Source organism: Ischnura elegans, chromosome 9, assembly GCF_921293095.1.
Source record: "Ischnura elegans chromosome 9, ioIscEleg1.1, whole genome shotgun sequence".
NCBI classification, from domain to species: domain Eukaryota; kingdom Metazoa; phylum Arthropoda; class Insecta; order Odonata; family Coenagrionidae; genus Ischnura; species Ischnura elegans.
This window is the reverse complement of record NC_060254.1, coordinates 40,854,114-40,876,194: the sequence shown is the minus strand read 5'-3', so window position 1 is coordinate 40,876,194 and position 22,081 is coordinate 40,854,114. Positions and strand designations below refer to the sequence as shown.

The following is a 22,081-nucleotide window of genomic DNA, read 5'->3' as shown; positions in this document are numbered from 1 at the left end:
GAAGCAAAGATCTTGTATGCAACTCAATATTAATGTTGACTAAAATATGGTACCTGATGAAGGATAGATCAACAATCGTTGAAAAAATAAGCTGATCATTACATAGGGAAAGGAGTAAAGAAATCATATTCTTCTTCAACAGTTTTATGGCGTTATTTAATATATTTTGTTAATGTTATTTCACAGCCACTCTCCATCAGTTAAACAATGATAGATCCAGTGATCAACTTTGCGTGTCTTATCCAGATGTAACGCTATTGTACATTTTGGGCTCTCATTCCGTTATATGTTTTCTCACATGCCGTGTGTAGAGTTGACTCGTTCATTGGAGCTCATGATAGCATTCACTGAACGCAACTCTAGATTATTAGCTAAGTGACTAGGAATTATGATGAAACCACATCCATACAAGGAATTACGACTCTGTAACTACCCCTGATAGTGCGAGGAAAAAATGGCATCTGAAGTATCTCCATTCTGCAGACCATGACCTTATCTTCCTCGTCGTTCCACATACCATAATACCAAGGAATTAGTGGTGTAATTTTCACATCATCTGTGAGAAACTTTTCTCGAAATTTACTAATTAAGTTTACCCTTTATTTCGCTCTAAAATCTTGTGAATATTGCAGTACTATCTGTCCCAGCCTGACTCGCCTAAAATAATGGAAGAGGTTTTGAGTTGGACTTCCGGAATCGCCTCTTGTGTAACAAACAGAAAAAAAGTTTATCCACGATAGAAACTACAAATGGTAAATTCCACACTTCAATCCAAGACTCAACTAATGGCAGCAATTGAAGTGTGGATTGTGCTCTTTCATCATGGATATATCCAACTTCCACCAAGTCAAGCCTGAAACGATTTTAAACGAGAATAAGTTTACTTTCATTGGATCCCGATGAGTCATGTTCAGTGGGATATAAAAATGCCAACATTATATGACCGAACAATTCTATTGCAAAACATGCAATATTTATATCGCGGACATTTAACGTGAATTATAGCGTGCACGCATAGAAAATGCACAGATACGCTATCCGTATGATATATTACTGGTTGGGTAAGAGCAAGGATGCATGCTTTGTGGGAGCTCATATAGCTTTCACAAATGTGTTAGTGTTTATGCTATTATTATTATTACATCATTGAAATGTGAGTCCTACTATGATTTCAGTTTGGGTAAAATTAAATTTCAGTCCTTCAAAATCAATATTATTCAAATGCCAAGTTTATAACATGGCGTGAAATAATGCGATTTAGGAACCATGGCATGTTGGATATTACCCCCCTCTCTCCCTCTTTGTATGTTCATTATTTTGAGAGTTACGGCATGAAATGTGTCGACTTCTAATAGTAAACAATACACCTGAGGTAGCCTACGCAAATGTTTGCATGATTTCACGAAGAAAAGGTTCGCATGTCGTTTTTTTTGGCGAGCATCTATGTTTTGAAATAGGAAGAACAAAGAAAATGTTCTATCATCGTATGCGGGTATTACTGAGTTTGCACATTGGAAACTACATCCTTCTGTCTTAATTTTTTCTCAATTCAATGCTTCTGTCGTTGGAGGAATGCGAAAAAATCCATCACCTTGGGTCCTTGACACTATGTGAGGCTTTTTCGATTTCTATTTCCGCAAGATGACTTTTGCACGGGCTTATTTGTCTCCAACGTCTCAGCAATAGCTTGCTCTGACTCAACTGGTAATAAATTTTACGGATAGCGTATCTGTTGTCCTTTTATGCGTGCGCGCTGTGATTCATGTAAATTCATGATTACGAAGTTGAAATATCGTGTAGTTATCAGATGTATGAACTAAATTAAAAAAAGCCATGAACTAATCGTTATGTTTTGAGTTGTATAGAGTTATCCAAATTATGGAGTATGATTCATTGCCTTGAATGGATAGTCTTAATCTTGAGGCCCTGGGTCAGGGCTTGCTCTATCTTATTATCTTTGGAAATAAAACTTGCCTGGATTTCAACCTGAATGCGAATTTAATGCCTTGGCATTAGCATTTTTTGCGAAACTTTTGGAACCTTGGTCCCACACTCAAATCGCTAGTCATTGTGAGTGCATAATGAAGCTTAATAGTTCGTTAGCAGAAGGGCAGTCTCTATCTCAAGGCCATTAGTTGAGTTGACAGGTTTGAATTTTCTATGAAGTCTGTGCTGTATCCCAGAGGAAACTTGCTTAAAAGTTGATCACGATTGTAATATTTTTCATGGAAAGCTCACGTGGGTACATATTTTTAAAGTAAAGTTAATACTGATTGAAATGAATGATTGCTAGTCGTATTTTCCATGTGATTTTAATCCATTGATGTCTTTACTCTCTTCCCTATGTAATGGTCCGCTTGTGTTTTCAATGTTTGTAAATCTATCCTTCAAATGCCATGTTTTAGTCAACATTAATAACGAGTAACTGATAAAATATTTTCTCATTTGACTAAATTTGGCAATTCTTATAATTTTCTTAAATCTTTTATTTCTGAAATCGAATTTGGAGAATTTATATCGTGAAAAGGTCATCATATGATCACTTTGACTGAACTATTATTTTTATTGATTACAAGTCTTCGGTTCGTGTGAATCAGACACCGAGTACTAAGTACGACAGGCGAATTTATCGGCCGTTGATGTGGGAGCTCTGGAACGAATCAAGGCTGCTTGGGGGTCAAGTACAGACAACACAGTACGCTTTTGAACTTGCATTCTATGAGTACTTCCCCCTTTGAGAGCGAAAAAATATGCTGATATCCCATTCTGAGGGCGAAGTTGTCTGACCTTGACTGCCAGTGAATAATTAAGTCTCAGATCGGTGAGTGATTATTTCCATAACACACAATACAGAACAATGCTTCAGAACTTCCACCAGTTGTGGTCTTGAACATGTATATTTTTCTTATCCATTTGGAAGCGTTTTGCTCTGCTTAAAGCCATTTTAGGTTCTTTCGTACAGCGTCAGCCCTATTTTACCACGAGGGTCGTTCAAAAGGCAGTGCTCCTTATTTTTTTCTCAGAACCCATTTATTGTTAAGAGTCAGAATTTGGTGACAATATGCATCAACGTGTCTTGTCTATGCCCTATTTTTCTACAGAGTCCAACAAACGTTCTATGACCGTGCGCCAACATTATGGGGTAGCATGTATTCCCAGGTGGTAAAAGCTCTTGTCTTGTGGGCGTATCCATGCCGAGCGTGGCTGATCATCGAGCTCTGTTTCTTCATCTCCTTAGGCTGTGACTTTCTTCACCTATCGCCTAACTGTACTCATACCAACTGCAGCATCGCCATACACTGTACGCTAACGTTTATGGATGTTCATCATGGTTTCTTTTTTATGCACGTAAGAATTCAATAATAGCACGCTGCTTTTAACGTAAATCTTATAAGAACGCCATTTTGATGCTGTACTACGGTTTTGCCATCTGCTAGAACGGTGTCAAACTCCACCAGACCAGGGAATAAATATCAATTGTGAAGCACCGATAAGGAAATTGATCCATGAAGAATGTTCGCAGGCTTTCCCGGCGTATGGAATCGTCGAAGGTTACTCAGTAATTCTGCCGGGTCAGTTTCTCCAACTCTATCTCGGCGAGATGGAGTTGGAGAACCTGACCCGGTGGAATTCTCGAGTAACCTTTCAAAATTGATCTATGTATATCAATCACTTTTCATAAAGATCTGGGGAATTACGTATTGAACGACTCACGCATATACTATCACGCATACTATCCTTTCATGTTGTGTATCGAGGTAAAACGTGCATAGAAGCAAATATCTTTGGCAAGGGGATAGCTAGGAGTCACATTAGGCCCTTCAGGGTAACTCATAGCCAGAAGTTAATGTCAGGAATGGCCAAGTTAAATACATTTCAGCCATCCTATTAAAATTCTGACGACGCATTAACAGCATTATTGATAAATTAACACAAAATTGTAGACATATGAATTTATAAATGAAAAAAAATGTATGTAAATGATCGAACTCTAATTAATCTTGTGCTAAGTCAGTCGCAAGTAATACATTTGGGAGAGATGAAAAATTTCGGGAGAGTTCTCAAGCCACTATATCATTTTCCCGGACAAAGAGGAGGTGCGAACAAGGGACCTTGTTTCTATACCCGTTCAATAATATGTGAATGAAATTCATCAACTTAATCATTTTTGAGGGGTCGCTTTAATCATTTAAACTAATGATTTTTTTAAGTCGCTTTTTCCCCATGCCTCACATTGGCTATGCCCATGATTGAAGGTACTGTCCGTCTGAAACTTGGTGGCTCCCATTAATATTTGATAATTGTTGTTAAATTTGTCTCACAGAACGAAGGAGACATAAGGTATGGATGAAACGAGTACTTGGCGGGTATAGAATGTTTGTTGGAAACAGTGTTAGAGGCAGGCCCTTACTGGACCCCATCTTAGGGCGGTGGACGGCCATAGCCTGAGGGAGCCAGATCTATGCAGAGGGAGGACTGCCGCGTGTCTGTCTGGGGGTGACGTGGAATATTATAAATAAATTTTTAAATTTTAATCCTTACCCTCTTGAGATTGAATCGAATCTTGCCAGATTGAATTATATTGATTTTAATAATTATTTTCTTTAAAAAAGACGATGTAAATTATGCTGTTAAGTGAGACATCTTTGAAATCAAGTTAACTGCTCAATGTTGGTATTCTGACTGTGAAATTTGTCAGTTTGGGAACAGGAGGGCGCCAAAGATTTCCAGGTTGGAGGGCGCACTTGGATACGTCCCGGTGTCCCGGCGGCCCAGCACGGGCCTGGTTAGAGGGTAGAATTTTAGGTAAACGAGAGAAAGGAAGAAAGAGAATATGATCATTAGATAGGGAGTAGGCTTTATTGTGAATTGAAGATGGAAGTACATGAAGGAAGGGGAGGCCGCCAGAATTCTTCTTAAGTACTCCATAGAAATCTACCTTAATCGGTACTAGATACTTCAGCAATAATTATTTCGGTGAAATAGGAAATTACCTAAAAGTTCTGAAGTAATTCCTACATTTACGAAATAGCCCGGGATTATTTAAACCATATTGTAAGGGGATAACGTTTCACAAATGCTTCAGTAAATATGGCAAAAATAGAGACATAATTTACAGTGATAGAGGGTAGAATGTTGGGTAAACGAGGGAGAGGAAGGAAGAGAATAGGATTTTTAGTTAGGTTGAATGAGAGGGAGTAGGACTTCTTTTGAATTGAAGAGGGAAGTACATGAAGGAAAAGGAGGCTACCAGAATGTTTTATAGGTACTCCATGGAAATCTACCTTAACACGTTCAGCGCCGCATCGGTCATAATGACCGAAACATGTACTTCATCTCCTTCGGTCATTATGACCGAAAAATGAGCCTTTCTTTGGGCCGCTCATAGCACGCCGTCGGTCACAGCTACTTCGGCGACGCGTATATGACGTGACCGACGCGGCGTGCGTAGCCGAATGCACACAAAAACTCAAATAGAAAGGATCCAAGTATTAAAACAAAAGAAAATAGAATAAAACGTCGGCGCAATGGGCGAATTCGTCTAAAATTCCACGGCAGGGAACGTGTTAATCGGTAGGATACTTAAATAATGAATAAGCATGAATATTCACTGACCTTTGTCCGCTCTCTCCTGTAAGATGCCCGACAAGACCTGAGCAGAGCCCGCCACCCCCGGTTCGTCGCCGCGGTTATCCTCCGCCTCTGTCGCTTGCCGAGCAGTCCCCGAATGAGCGTGGCCGGCGGCCTGGTCACCCAACGCAGGGCCGTGCTCTTGACCTCCGATGCCCTCCTCACTGCCCCCTCCGCGCGACCGCTACTGCCTGCGGAAAGGGACAGCAAAAGTCGCATACGTATTGGGTCAGGAATGGGAAAAAAATTTGGCCAAAAAATGTGAAACGGTTAACTTTTTGAAAAAATAGAACTTGGGTGTCACGTATTTTTCGGCTACCTTTATGAAGCCAAATTTATGTTTTTTATATAATAAAATGGCTCACGCCTGGCGCGATGGTTATGGTTAAATCACTGAAATATCTTGAAAAGCATACTTCCTAAAAATGTCTATATAATTATTTTTTCCTTATCTTGACCTCGTTTAATTCATGTTAAAATAGTTCTTGGAGTGTAGGTCAATGTATGTGATGCAAAAAAGTTTTAGCCCACGTTTCTGTTTATTTTAAACTATCATCAGGGCTATGAAAGAAAAACATAAGAACAATATAAAATACAAAGTTAACAAAGATGTACAATATTTTTACATAAATAAATGTTACGATAGCGTTTTTTTTACAATAATATAATTTTAAAAAAATATTCAATTTTATTTATAATTTAAATGTCTATGGGTGATGTCCATGGAGGTGATAATTTAATTCTCCGCTCAGTCGGTGGCGTATACAGCAAAACTCAAGGGGGGAGGAAAAAGATATCTTGAACTACATTTACTTGTATCATAAAAAAATAATCAAGTCACATGCAAAGCTTAAGAAAGTTACATTTAAACTGATAATAATACACTTTCAGCGCAATACCATTTTATGATATAAACTAGTTATAATTGTGGTTCTACAATGTTTGGCAATGCGGGGCGCGCTCCCTATCTGTATCCGCCACTGCGCTCTGCTTGGGCGCAATTTCGTATGCCTAATTAAACATGATGAAAAATCGATTTCGATTGAAATCGGAAATCGAGTTTTAACAGCAAAAAAAATCGAGGAATTCGAGATCTAGTCATGATCTTCGTGTTTTTAACCAAACTCAAATTTTCAACTTCGATCTTGACCATTTCTTATGCTCTCAGCAGCGTCACTATCGGCGTTTGATACCGTCATCCGTCCCTTGTGAGAGACTTTTCATTGAGGTCAATAAAATGGGAAAGGCACGCCCTCGATCATCAACAAAGCATCTGAATCAGTTGATCTCGCTAAAAATTTTATGGAGCCGATTGTTTCCAGCGGTGATCACAAAATTTCTATGTGCGTGCGTTTGTAAACTTTTACTACTAATATTTCAATTGTATTTTTTATGTAAATTTTTTGAGATATTTTCTGCCACTCAAATACATATTTTGCCGCTAAATCAGTCGCAAGTAATACATTTGGGAAAGATGAAAAATTTCGGGGGAGTGCTCAAGCCCCTATATCATTTTCCCGGACTAAGAGGAGGTGCGAACAAGGGACGTTGTTTCTGTACCCGTTCAATAATATGTGAATGAAATTCATCAACTTAATCATTTTTTGAGGGGAAGTCGCTTTATCCCCATGCCTCACATTGTTTTCCGAATGAATAACCCGATCCCGTCGTAGTAGATTTTTGGGTAAGATTTCTGCGTGAAACATGACTCAACAAACATGTATTACGGTACAAGACACCACATGACGAATTTATTTATTTCATCACCAAAAACGGCACAAAGGCTTTTACATTGGCTGTTCATTAAATAAATAATACCTAAAAGATAACAAACAATAGCACAAAAAAATAAAAACTAACATCAAACAAAATTATTAAACATAAGAAGGGACACTATTGATTAGACAATGGTGAATTATTCAGATGGCGTTTAAGGTGGCTTTTCCTCTGAACTAGTGTCAGAGGAAAATAGGTCCAGGGAAGGGATTTTTGAAGCTATGGAGTTAAACAAGGAGGGGATTCGGTAGAACAGAGAGCGTTGAGAGATGGAGAGACGGAATCACGGAATGTGAAGCAGAGTTGTTTCGTAAGGGGCGAGGAGGAATGTTGTAGTTTTAAGACACCAGTGCGGAATTAAAGTGCAATTTTGCATAGTTTAAAGAGGCATGTCGTAATGTACTACTGTTTCTACTATTTAGACGAAAAAACAAATAAAGAGAAAGACATAAAATGATAGCAATTGAAAATATGAATATATTGCAATGAAATTTAATATATTAAAATATGATTACGTCTTTATATTGTTCTGCCAAATAATGATAATAATATGCCGTGGTGATTTCTTATGTAATATTGTTGTTTCGGGCGGATGTAAGGATTTGGTGTCGGGAAGACGGAATTACGGTGTAACTTGAATCGTATATTTATTGAGTATTTATTTGCGTTTCAGTTAATACTGTCAACCTCTTCTTACTGCAACATGGGTTTCTCAGCTTACCATGGCGATTTATTCGCGTCATATCTCTTCTTACTAAAGTGTATGAGCCTTTCGACGAAGTGGATTAAAGCGGTGAAGAAATTAGTGAGAGAAGAGGCGTTGGATCTAGGAAGTCAAAAGTTAAATGCGCCAGGAGAGGCTGTATGAGATGGTAAAATGGATGTCTTGCTAACAAATGGTAATGAATAAATTAATAAATAAAACTTAGGTTTCTGAGTCATAAAAATCGGCAAAGGAGATAAAAAGATAAAAATCATCATCATAATTTACGATTTACGATTCTGGCATCAATTTATCTCCCCAATCAGCTCTATTATCAACTGTCTTTTCCATGCTCACGTGTCCCTTTTGCTTTTTTTTACACGATAAATTGTGCCGTGTGCCGAAGACTTTTCTTTGCGATTCATCTCGTTTGATCATGATTTGGATTTGAAAAGTCATTTTTATAACTTTGTTTTTGTGTCTCCTAATGCGTCAATTAATGTGAATTTGTTGAAGTTATTCATCTTATTATATTATTCAACTATTATGTAAGGATATAAAAACTACTTAGGATGGGAGACATTTAAGTCTTCCGTCTCACATGGAGAACATTCTCTTTTCGCTGAATATCCTGAAACGTTGGAGGAGACGATTGATATGTTGTTTAATGATTATAGTGACTCCATTATGAAAAGAAACTCCATTCCCTGACGAATGAATGTTTGAAAAATATGAGTGTAAAAGACGCTTGAGCAATATCGGCGAGGTTATTATTGATCTCTCTCTAAATTGTTGCAAAGGAATTCAAAAGCGTAAAGATCCAGAATAATCTGAGAATTAACTTGGATGCTTATCATTAATTTTCTCACAAAGTGGCTCATTATCGTTTCTGAGTCTAATAACGGAAAGGAATTTGAAAAGTATAGGCGTGTCGTAACAGAATGAATGCAGTAGACAAATTTGCATTGGCTTCTCTCGCTCTTCTAGTCATGATTCATGCAAGCCTTTTAGTCCCAAGACCTTGATCCTTTTACTAATACAGCATCCACATCCAAGGCGGGAATCTTATTCGTGACCTTCGCTTTACCATAGCGACGGATTAAATATCAATCCAGCTTTAATACGTATCCGAGGAAAACATTGCCTCCCGCGTAAGAAGATATCTAATGGCACTTTATTTGTTAAACGGCTCGGGTCCAGGACTCGGGTCTCGCACTGGGAGAAATTTTGACGGACTCTTATATTAGTTTCATACTAACAACCTCAATTACGTGTAGAAGAGTTCATAAAACCCTCGATTGCATTAAACCCTATATTTGTCGTGGAAATAATATTATTAATGCCGAATGAGGATGAGGAAGTGAATAATATTTGTAATTTTGATTCATTTTCTCTGATACCGTTAATGTTTCCATGAATATAAATATTTTGACAAATGCTTCTGTTCATACAATTGAGAGGCTTTGAAAGTGTGGGGGAAACACCAGATTGCTTCATGATTGAAAGCATTAGGTGGTGAAACTCCTAATTGATCCAGAAAAACAATTAACAAGTTCTATTATTTTATTCAATTATGGGAATTATGTAGATGTAAATGGTGTATTATTCTTTTTTCATCTTTTACAAATAAAATATTATAAGGTTACTTTAAAAGAGAATTTTTTAAGGGACTTATGCTTTATTCCACAGAGGAAAACCTGTATTTTATAATAGGCAGTTTTTTTTTAAATTGGGATAGCGATCGCTTTTCGAGAAAGGTCAAGTGTGCTTGGTTGGTGATTAATGAAAAGTATCGTGAAACAGGTTTTATTGGGGGCGACCCGAAGCTACATTTAAACATGATCGACCTCACCTTTGTAATGAGATTAGTCTTCTGAAAATTTCCATTGCCGAACTCGGACCTTCCTTCTGTCAGCTGCCGAATAATGATTAAGTTGTGTGAAATCAGATGTAAGCTGGGATTAATGGCAACACACTCTGTATTTTGGGACTCAAATGGCATGCTGTTTTAGTAGTCCCCATGACAGCGTTGTTTTTGCAAGGAATTAAGTTGTATTGAAATGTATGCATTTTGTTTTATGTGATAGTCATATTTTAACTTCTATATCTTTTTTCAAACTGCAGAAATTATGATTTCCTAAGGTTTTGCTGCTGTTTAAGTAATACTACAAAGGTAAAGGTAGGAATTCAGTGCACTATCTAATAGCCCGGTGTGAATGATTTTGTCAATTCTTCATGGAATTAGGCAAAAACATTAAAATGTTGACTAATTGATCCGTGATACTTTTTTTCAGCACTTGTTTGTCAAACCCACTTGCATTTTACTAAGTCATTTGATGCAGTTTTGAAGTCGATTCTCAATCTATGCTAACATTTGTCTCTAACTTCGGGAATTTTTACTTTGGGCGCAGAATATTCGCAAAACGGTGAAAATAGATAAATACATGCACGAATAAACTTCAATACGGGCAAAAAATGCATTTAAGGATGATATTTCCAATTTATGAAGTACTCGTGGTGTCGATTTATTTCTTCTGAATAGAGAAATAGAACGCCCTGGTAGAAAATACAAATATCAGACAGGAATTTCCCTGGAATTTCCGTGGAAACACGTTAGAATGGATTAAGAATAACAGTGGTCATTCACTTTTTCAACTTTTACCTGCATGCCTCAGTATCTACTTATTAAGAAGCGGATGTCTGTTTGTCTGTCCTGTATGTATTTCCATACGACTGTACGGATTACTACCAAAATTAGTACGTAAGTGTACATCATGATCCCACCGCCCGTAGTGCTACTTCTGGTTATATCCGACATGTCCTTCTCGTCGTTCTCTTGTTAGAGTGTGTTACATGACATCATACAACTACTGTGCTTTGATATCCTAACGAGTAGTCACACCTATTTACACGCTCAAAGGGAAAACATAACTTTAAGGATTCTACACTAACCCTTAACCAGTGACGTGCGGTCTGAGAGACCGCTGCGTTTCTAAAATTATGAATATTTTCAAAATTGCTATTTCAAAATATCAATAATAATCGTGAGCAACATAATTTTGCATAATAAGGTCATGGCACTCTTTAAATTTAACGTTCTTGTTTCTCATTTCTGAAAAGTTGAAACTGAATTTGAGTAGCGGTCTATGAGACCTCACGTCACGAAATTGAAAATCCAATAAACGTAATGCTAGTGGAATTGAATCAAAAAGTTGTCAAAAACAATTCCTAGTGATTTTTCAAGAAAAATAATTATATTATCAATTTATAAAAAAACATTTTTAGTTGCACAACGAGGATTATTAATTACTTAATTTAAAAAAGTACGATAGTAATAACAACTCAAGTGTTTTTGATATCAGTTTTTTTTATCCCTTTTCAAATAACAATTTTTAATGAAAAAGTAGGTTCGTATTTGGAACTCATGATATTAAATATAAGTTTTATTATAGTTGAGAAGTCTAAGAAACATTAAACTAAGCAATAAAAATGACTCTGCAACGTTTTATGAATTTTTGTTTTATTGCGGTCTCCAAGACCGCACGTCACTGTTTATGTAACAAGAATTGCACGTCACTGGTTAAGGGCTAATCTTCTCGGTGCAAACCTTTTCGCTGGGGTATGCGTTCATGCGACGTTTTTCGTCTGCCTACGCACGGACACACACAATGATCAATGGTGTGAAACGGGGTATTAGCAGGGATGGCAATCGAAACTAAACGGAAGTCAAAACCAGTAAAGTTTCAATATTTTCGTTCCCGGTAGCGACATGTAGAAACGAAACGGAATGTATCTAAACCTGAGGAGCTAAAATCAGAGTCAAAACGAAATCGGAGTCAACACTACTTCGGATCGAAAGTTAACTAAAAATGGATCTACTAATGTTTCGCACCGGAGGGACCACGTGCTTCACCTTCGAGCGGTTTAGTTTCGACTCACACACCGAGTACGAAGTATGGTTAAATGAAGTAGAGGTTCGGCCTACTGCCATAAGATGTATGGGGCACTCACATTTTTACCTCTAACAGGAGAACGGTGAACACAAACTGGCCATTCGATGTTTAAGCCCGACGTATTAATCTCTCTACACGCATGTCAAACGTAATGGGTCGAAACTATTCCCTCTCATCCCCCTCCACTCAACCTCTGGGATCGAAACTTAACTATGAGCAGCGGAGTATCGGTTAATTTAGTTTCGTTCCCGGGAGTAAAGTTCCGTCCCAGGTCGAAACTAAACTCCTTGGTGATTTTAATTTCGCGCGTGAACGAAAATAAACCTAGGCCTCGTATTTTCGTTTATCTTCGGATCGAAACGAAACATTTTCGTTTCAATTGCCATCCCTGGATATAAGCTGTTCCCATGTGAGGTATAAGGAAATCGTTTTTTCCGTAGTTTGCTGTTACATTTGCACCTTCATCATACTTACTTGGCTCCTGCACCACTTAATCCTGCCACACGACCATGAATAGGGTGGTTTCCTATTATTTTTTTATTGCCTGAATCGAAAGATTATTACTCCTGGAGTACGTATTTCACGCTTTTAGATTTTTAAATGACGATATCTATTTTTCGCGATTAAATGAAAAGTGAAAAATTTCAAGCGCGCGAAAACGCGACGGCTAAGTATGAATGCCGGGAAAAACTCCGTGTGACGTCGTTCTGGTTCCCGCTGCCGCAAGTGAGGTGACCTTGGGGCGAGGCTCTGAGCGCTGATACGACGCAGGATGCTAGCAGGTAGGAGAGTATCATGCTAGCTGGTAGCGCTTGGCTTAAATAAGGATTATTAATACCTTATCAAACGAAGAAAACTTTCCGACCTTAGCCAGTTTTAATAGGTGATTATCAAGACATGTTTCCCTGAGCTCTGTGCCTCATGCATGCATTGGTAACCTCAGGCGATGTAAAACTCGTATCTACTCGTATAGAAACTAGGTCCCTGTGACGTCACGTGGAGTGGCATCGCATGGGCGCCAATCTGGCCTTTTTCAAATGAGGATAAAATTTGACCATTGCCACTAGTCTAAACCGGTATTTCTAAAACCAAATAATTTTTACATTATGAATACACTAATGGTGGGTAACGAATCGCAATCAATGCCTTTCGTTTTCTTTGATGAAGGAAACTACCCTATTCCGTATTTCCCTCTGCTCTGTAGACTACCCTTCCCGAGCAACGCCGGGTGGCCTGCTAGTTTAAAAAAAATATGATCATAGTTAACGTTAATGCGCGTATCTGAGATTGGCTCGCTTGACTGATATATTCTTCGCGTCCGTTCTTTTCGCCTGTGCACTCGTATGCTGCAATTTTGAAGCCACAAAGAACCGTAATTTAGGGTGGCGTGTGGAAGTGGCATGACAGGAAATGGCAAACTTTGCATCTCTTTTGCATGCGCTGTGAGTGAACGCCATGACATGCTCATTTGACTGTCGACGATTCCGACAGACGGTCGGTAGAATGTAAACAGTAAACCGGCCTAATTAAGGAAGGGCCTATCCCTGCATGCCACACATTAACATTGATCACTCGGGTTTCAAAAGAAGCTATCGATTTCCTTCTGTCGTTTCTTTGAATATTTTTCAACTACCTAACGTAACATGTTAATAATTTGGGCGCTTAACTCGTGCTAACTGTATGAGAGCATATATAGTCTTTTATGACATATAGCAAAAAATTGATGCCATGCATTGTAATTATTTTTTTTTATTAGGTACAGGCAGTAGCGGTTACAGAAAAAACTCAAGGGAGGTACGCAAAACATATCTTGAGATAACTTAACTTTTGTTGTAATGACAAATAATTAAGTCATATGCAAAGTTTAAGAAAGTTTTATTTAAACTGATAATACGCAGGTACACGACAATGGCATCTTACGATATAAAAAAGTTACAATTGTGGTTAGGCCATGTTTGGCAATGCGGGCGGCCCCTAAGGGGGGGGGGGGGCGACCCCCGCGCCCCTCATATGTACCCGCCACTGAGTACAGGTCATACTAATATAGACCAAAGTTATTGCTCATTGCTTACTAGCCATGATGTCTCTGATACACGCAGAGACATTCCTGGGGAAATTATATTTTCAGATGGGGACACCCAGATTTAGGGTTAATTGATTCGTTGATTTGTAATTGACTTACGCGCGACATTTTGGATTTATTGAATTTTTCTTAATGTACCAAAAGTATAGATATCTATTAGGGCCTCATTTTTCATACTTATGTTGACTTACGGAATTATTCGCCACTAGACACATTGATGATGAAGCGCTTCTGTTTTTAATCATCATTGTTGATGTACAATTCATAATTTATCGCACCGTCACAATTGCACTAAATGAATTAATACATTTTTGTCGCATACCTGTCATTGTGGTGGTTAGACGAAAACAGAAATGTTGAGTTGTTAAAGCCGTATTCAGAATAGACTCAAATACTGTTAGAACCTTCCGATAAATGATCCAGTGTAGTTAAATGGGTGGTAGCCTTCACAAACAGAACTTATTCATCTACTTTTGATTGAAACTGCGATCTCTCGCTTTTTAAAACTACATCGAATGAGAATAAAACTCTTTTAGAGCTATTGAAAAAGTTAATGGTCAAAATTTGAAAATTTATAATTTATGCACTACTTGATGATGTGATGACGTTGACCGTATTTACTTAATTTATTATAAACATTATTATGTGTGTAATAATGTGAGTTTCGCAAAGTTATGTTGTTGTTCTTGACTGGGAATTTGTTCGCGAACCCCACTCCTGTAGATGCGTGGAATTAAGTGGCATTGCAGCCGTAATTTAGTTCAAGGTCAACTCTGCATCGAAGGCTACCGTGGAATTTCTCTTGGGTCTCCAAAGATTGCGAACTATTAGTTGCGTAATGGATAAGTGATGTAGGTTTCTGCCATCATCTAGCCTTCATTTCCGCGGAGGCATTTCTTGATTTAATGCCATCAATTCGATCTCTGGGTTCTTTTCCCCCTTACTCGATAAGGATTACGAGCGTATGGATTATTTATATTCGTTGCGTTCGTCTTGTTCTTTGAAAATACTACAATACCTTCGGACTAAAGTGCTTCGAAACGTTTGATTTATTGCACAAATCAAATTAATACAAATTGCAAACGCAATTTTACTGGGTAATCACTCATGAAGAAAAACGACGACGCTTACCATTGCTTCACAAATCAAATTAACGCTAATTAAAGAAACGATTTTCCCGGGTAAATACGAAGAAAATACGAGAGTGACGAGATGTACCTTTAATCACAAATTACTAACAAATTGCAAACGCAATTGATAAGTGTTCAGGACGAAAAATCGAGAGCGACGACGCATAGGCCGAACGTCACTACTTCCATTGCTTGAATCCCTTTCTGTTTACTTTCGCGTCATCGTAGAGAGTTATTGTCCATATTATTTGACTCCCATTGTTTTTCTACCGTCACCAAAAAACATTTTCACAACTTGTTATGAGTGCTTATATCCACTCAATCAATAGATGGCCAGTAAGGGAAGAGATAGATGAAGGTAAAATAATAATGCTAATTTTTCGTACCAGAGGAAATGGTAATACATGATTTATCAGACGGTAAGAGGAAAATGGCGTATTGAAACTGAGCATTTTAATTTAATGGATTATTTTGGGCAAAAGTACTCTGTTAAGAGTTGAAATTAATATGTAAAACTCATGTGAGGAAAAATGGATGTTAAGCGATTAGTTTAGGGAAAAGACATACTGGAAGAAATTAATATGTGGTTTTAAAGAAAGCTTGTAAGGAACAGTGGAACAGATATTCGGGCTACAAGAAAACTGCGGTAACTAATAATGATTAGAAAGTGGAACTCCTTGGACTCGTACTCCATATAAAGAACATAAAAAAATATCCAGGGTGGAAAATTACGCACCAAAGACTATTAGGTCAATAAATAATATTACTGCGTATCGGTTACAATAATATTAGCAATGGTAACACTTCGTGACTTCCTAATCATTGCTAATCTTGAGTTATTGCTAATAATTGCTTATGTAGAGCCCTTCCACCACCTTCAGGCTTCTATTTTCGATTAATGTAACAATCGCTTAGTAACGTACTTATTCAAAAGTACAGAAATCTTCACGCACACTGGCCTTGGTTTTACAGGATTTTATTTAGGGGACAGTTTTTTATTTGTTATAACGTATATATATGTGAGCATTCTTCACCCCTATGTGTACGATGATTTATCTTAGAAACTTCTTTTTATTTAATGGCACAATATGACTCCGATGTGGCTTATATCGGTCGCTCATGAAATCCTCGACTTAACGTTTTATTTTACTTATACATACTAAGATGGTAGAATCAAAAATAAACTTTGTTATATTCCACACAGTATTTATTGAAAACTCTACCGGTTACGACCTTTTCAGGTCATTATATGCGTACTACTTCGCAAGCTGCCTCTACAGGCCAGCGGCTGCAGTTATTAGGGAACCATCCGTTTATCTGTAATTAAAGCCATTTTGAGAGGTTTTTTTGTCCGAGTTTGACAACATACTTGGTTGTGCGGGAGAGAAAACTAATACCTATATCTATTTGTGGGAAAAATATACATTTTATTTTATAGTTGTTGTCGGAAATAGAATTTAAGAACCGTTCTAAAATGATGTTTTCCGTGTGCGCGGGCACCCATATCTGTTCTTAATAGCTCAAGCAATCTAACAATTAGCTTAGCACGTAGCTTCTAATCTGTAGTGGCTCATAGCCTTGAGCATTAGTGCAAGAGCAGAGAAATGTGATTTCATCCCTGAATGGCGTATATTCTTCCCTCGCGTAACGTGTTTCCTGATATATTTCGATAACCGAGAGTAAACTGATTATGCGAGTGTCAAATGAAAGAGACGAGAAAAAATAATTTAAGAAATATCTATAGAGAGTAAAGGTCAAGTATAAGTAATTACCATTCGGCACGGTTAAGGACCCAAAACCTATCCGAGCAATGTAAAATTTTCTCTATCTACGTTTCTTTACCAGAATTTGACGAAATAAGCAAAGGGTAATGAGACGAATGGCGGTGAAATGCAATTTTTGGCTGCAACTACCCAGTTTGCCTCTAGGAATTGACATGAGTGAATGACTTTATCCACAATCGTTAACCATGTCGCGTTATTTCGAAAGATTTTTGTCCAAAGATTGAAACCTTCGTCTCTCGATTAGGAAAGGCGGTGCTAGTAATGTGAGTTTTTGTTGGAGATGAATGTAGCTTGGGAACTGTCTCGTGGGCAAACGTACGAAAGTAGGTTGCATGAGATTCTTCCCACTGATCACCAATACGGCTGTGGGAATTGATTGTTCGTACGCACCACCCGGTATTTAAATACGTCAGATCATTACCTTTCTTCATTAACCTGCTCCGGTTATTTCTTTCATGAAAGTCTCAGGGAGCCGTAGCGGTTAAATTACGAGAAAGCAGTCTGAAGAGCCAGTCTTCAAGTTTCAGGTACGGGTCCAAAAAGACTTATCGATGTTCGTTATTCCAGGGGTTTATCAACTTGACTTCTCAGATGGATTATATGGTGACTTTGAAGTACTAAACAGTGAAGTTAATATCAATTGAATCGCGATTTGTTGTCTCAAGGCATCTGAAGGAGGCGATCAACAGCTGAAGTCACTTTCGCCACGAGGGAAAGATAGATGAGAAAGGATGGAGAGAAACCCAGCATCGGCATTAGCCTGCTTCTAACGAAAGATGCCAAGGGGACCACAGCCTAACGTCCCATCCGACGGACGGAGTGCTGTTATTTAAGTGCCCTCCATGCGGCACTCAATTACGGATCGGGCATTCAGAGAAAAATCTCCGTCACCGCCGGGATTTGAACCCGGACGAATAAGGTGGGAAGTCATTATTTTAGCTACCACACCAGCCCGATTGGAATATACCTGAGTTTGTTGCTGGCATTATGATATTAAACATTTCCTGCTTATTTCAATGAATGTTTGGCATTTAGCTCTGTGAGTGTCAGCTGTCGGGCCTTATTATAATCTTATTTTGTCCCGCACGAGCGGGATTTCTTTTGTGCTACCTAATTCATCACTCATTCAGTCGTTCATTATAAATGTTTGATTCGGTGGCCTCACAGCGGAAGTTCGTCGTATGGAGGCACCGAATTTAGAGAATAATTTGTCCAATTATCATATGGGTATTGAGTGATGAAATATGAAAAAAAATTATATTAAATTATTATTAATTTGAAAATTCATAGCTAACAAAAAATACTCGGTTTAATACATGCGGGGTATTATGGGGAGAAATGACTTCTTTTGCGAGCATCTCAATTATGTGTAAGTTTACGCTGAATAAAAAGGCGATACAGTTAATCTAATTAATTAGTACTTCGGTAAAATTTTACCATCGAAGCATTACTGTATCCTGGTTTTCCATTTCCTCGGCCGAAAAACGTGGTATTGACCATCCATTACAATCAGAATAAAACGCCTACTGTTGTTGTGTATTCACTACTAATTCAATAGAATAGATTGATATTAGCTGTAAAAGCTACGGATTTGCGAGTACTCGAAAATTCGAGTCGAGTCGAGTAGTTGGTTCTCGACTGCTTCGAGTAGTATTACGAATGTCAAATCGAGTCGAGTAGTTTTGGTTACAAAGCTGTCGAGGCCAGTATGTTCAGAAGTCTGCCGACAGGAAACGTTATCATGAAACTCATGTGATAATATCGTTTTTAAAGTCGATAAGGCGTTCTAATGCTTTAGCCTAGGAGTTTCAGATTTTTTATACGTGAGTCAACCACTGTAGTACTAGAGGTGGGCGTCGAATAGTACTGAGTAGTACTACCTCTTCGTCATCCGCGGCGGCCGACCATCTTCCGACCTGACGGCGTAATCGGAGTGGGCTGCTGCATAGCGCATACGTCATTATACCCTACCATACTTTCTTTACTAAAACGCCAAGAGAATAGGTAAAATTTTTTAGGATTTCTACGGAAAAAATGCAACTTTTAGGTTTTAGCGGACAATGCCGGTTTTTCCCGGTATTCGACGTCACAAGTGGGTGCCGTCTACTGGCCTATTTGAGTACTACGTACGTCCGACGTTAATTTTAAATTATTTTTCCTTTACTGCGCTTAGTTTTATTCTTGAACTAACAAAAAAAGAGTTGCTAGGGTTTATTAAACGAAGTAAGAAAGAAAAAAACCTTTTTGGTATATAAAGCTAAAGCTAAGTTCTACAGTTCGTTCGCTTCTTCAACTTAAATTCCATTAAGATTAAAGAGTCAAACATTCGTTTACACATGTATAACTTTTAATACAAATTCCCAATGCAATTACTCTTACAAATCTAGCAAATTTGGCAAGAAAGTACCACAGCCACACAAGTGTGTTGCAAAAGACAATTTTCTGCAGGCAGTAATACTGTAATATGGAGACGACAAACCCAGAATTTGAAACAATCAAATATTATATTATCATTATACGTATTAATTTACGTTTATAATCTTTATTACAATTGTGCAAACCTTTAATGAGGGCTCTTCTTAGCAGTTTGGATACATACATAAATTAAATTGACGACATATTACAAAGGGTAAATCCACAACTGTGCTTATGGAACTGTTTAAGACGCATTAATTTTAATTAATCTCCTAATTGTGAGATAATTACCATCGACGTTCCTCGTCATCTTTTCTATTTTAGATCAAGCTAAGCATTCATAATAGAAAATTCACAAGGGGATTGGAAATATGAGAATATGATGGAGCATACATAATGGTATTGCCAAGTTCAGGTTTGCCATACTGGACTGGACTCGATACTCACGAGTAGGTTTCAACTCGACTCGAGATCAAAAAGTACTTATACATTATATTTTCAAAAGGAAAAGCAATTAATTAAGTTAAAAAAAATACATCATTATTCACTCGCTTTGTGCGTGCGTCCCAGTTTTGGATATTTCTTTATCGGTGCCAAATTAATTTGGTCGCGCTCTGATTGCCTTTGAGAATATGAACGCTTGTGAGGAGTGTCTTGAAATTATCAATGCTCGTTAGAGGTCCGAAAATCGAATTCATCAGTCATTAAGGTGAAATTATAAGGCATCCCTCCGGGCAAATTTCTTGCTATGATTAATGTATCGGATGAAAAAATTTGGTTGCATTTCCCGTTCGGTCATGAACAAAACTGTTTTTTGAGTCCCAATTTTTCAAGATTGGTTATAATAAATTACCATCGATGGAAGCGTGTTATTTTTGGTATATTTCGACTAGAAATTCTCAGGCGGCCTGAGTTATTAATGCCAAATTTTGAACATAAGGGGAAACGCTGGTAAAACAAGGCATTTTGTACTTTTTGCTTTGTGGTTTGATCTCTGGAGATTAATGAAATATTTTGCGGTTGGATGAATAATAAAATTCAAGATTTAGAACTGACCCCATTGTTAGAAAAGTTTGAATCTCGTTTTACACGAGACATGAAGTCTTATATACGTTCTAATGTGAATTTAAATTACCTCGTGTAAAGCCGTGAATTGCATGAGCGCATATGCAAATGCATGAACGCAAGTTGTGAAAAGAAGCTCCTGCTCCAACTAAATTATGAAATTATTGTTCGCCCGATTGAGGAAAGCGTTGCGCTTGAAGATGTGCAATTACGTGCCCGTGTAAAATAGGCTTGAGAAGTGCCTTGATGTAATGATTGTTTCATTACTTGCCGTTTCCGGTTGCTGTAATCTATGCCAATGGTTTCTATGCCAATGGTACTGTAAAAAATGATCTGAAGCATGCTTGGTATTCATATTTCCTGATTTGTCTTTTTCTTTATATTTTTATAGGAATTGATGTTACGTAGAACCAGGAATTCGGTCGCCTCGCACACATGCAAAGACCAGGCTTTAACAGCACGCTTCGCCACTGACTATGGAATGCAAGGTAAAAAGATTTAAAAAAACAAATTAAAATGCCCAAACGTATCAAAAGTTTATAATAGTAATGTAAATTCATTCCAATGTTTTTGGAACTTAAAAGCTAAGCGTTTTTTTCTTCAGCCTAAATTACTTAATTAAATCTAAAACTACCAAGTAAGACATCAATACACGGAAGATTTATCCGGCTTATTGTTAGATCCAAAGCGATGGGAAAGATTTAGTGATGTAGAATAAAATAATTCCATCTCAATGAAATGAATATAACTTTATGTGCATATTCCACAGACTTAAAAAAATAGAATATCCCAAATATTCAAGTTAAAATAAATTGAACCAATTTCCCTCATTTATGTGTGATGACCATGGTTTTGACTGTAAAATCAAGACATTGACTAAAAGTTAAAGCATGGGTCGGTGATATTGCGGAAATTTTTAATGTACTAAGTTGTATTCAATTTATGCATTGTAGAAATATGTAAGAGTATCTCAGTGGTCCATTAGAAGACATAGAATTTCACGGTGACTCCCAGATAGTGTGCTAAGAACTATTTTTACTGTTTGGTCGCAAAACTGTAATCGCGACACTGCTAGATGCCAGCACATGAATGATCCAAGGAAGTCAAGTAGTTAATGCAGAGAAAAGAATGGGTGCATGCTTCTTACCTTTTCTAACTAGGTTTTGAATCCACGCCATGCGGGAAGTCCACCAGAGGTCGCCATAATCGTATAACGGATAAATTCTCGGGCTCGGAGAAACTGCGTATTTATGTTTGTGCACACAACAGCAAACGTTTCACAAAAGCGTGGACTCCTCGGGGTATTCAAGAGCAAAAGTGTGTCGTCAAAGTCATTTACAAGCAGTTGACTTGGGAATCTGGCGAAATAGGTATTGTCAGGATAGTAGGAGGAGGCTCTTGAGGGAAAAACAGCATGTGCGTTTACCAAGGTTTTTTTGACGATTTCTCTCCCATCACCTACGTTACGACTTTTTTCTATTTATTATTTAAAGCTTTGGTTGCAGATTTCTCTCTGGCTCACTGTCTCAATAAAAACACTA

General features: G+C 37.8%; 1 protein-coding gene across 1 annotated transcript in view; it reads right to left on the bottom strand.

Moving 5' to 3' along the window:
* Positions 1-21,733, bottom strand: part of LOC124165098 (long-chain fatty acid transport protein 4) — a 101,042-nt gene extending 79,309 nt beyond the window's left edge. The window contains exons 1-2 of the mRNA XM_046542385.1: positions 21,688-21,733; positions 5,617-5,822 (exon numbers count right to left, since the gene is read on the bottom strand). Coding sequence (XP_046398341.1) covers positions 5,617-5,822; positions 21,688-21,718 — 237 coding nt within the window. The 5' untranslated portion in view covers positions 21,719-21,733. The remainder of the gene's footprint in view (positions 1-5,616; positions 5,823-21,687) is intronic.
* Between the last annotated feature and the right edge of the window lie 348 nt (positions 21,734-22,081).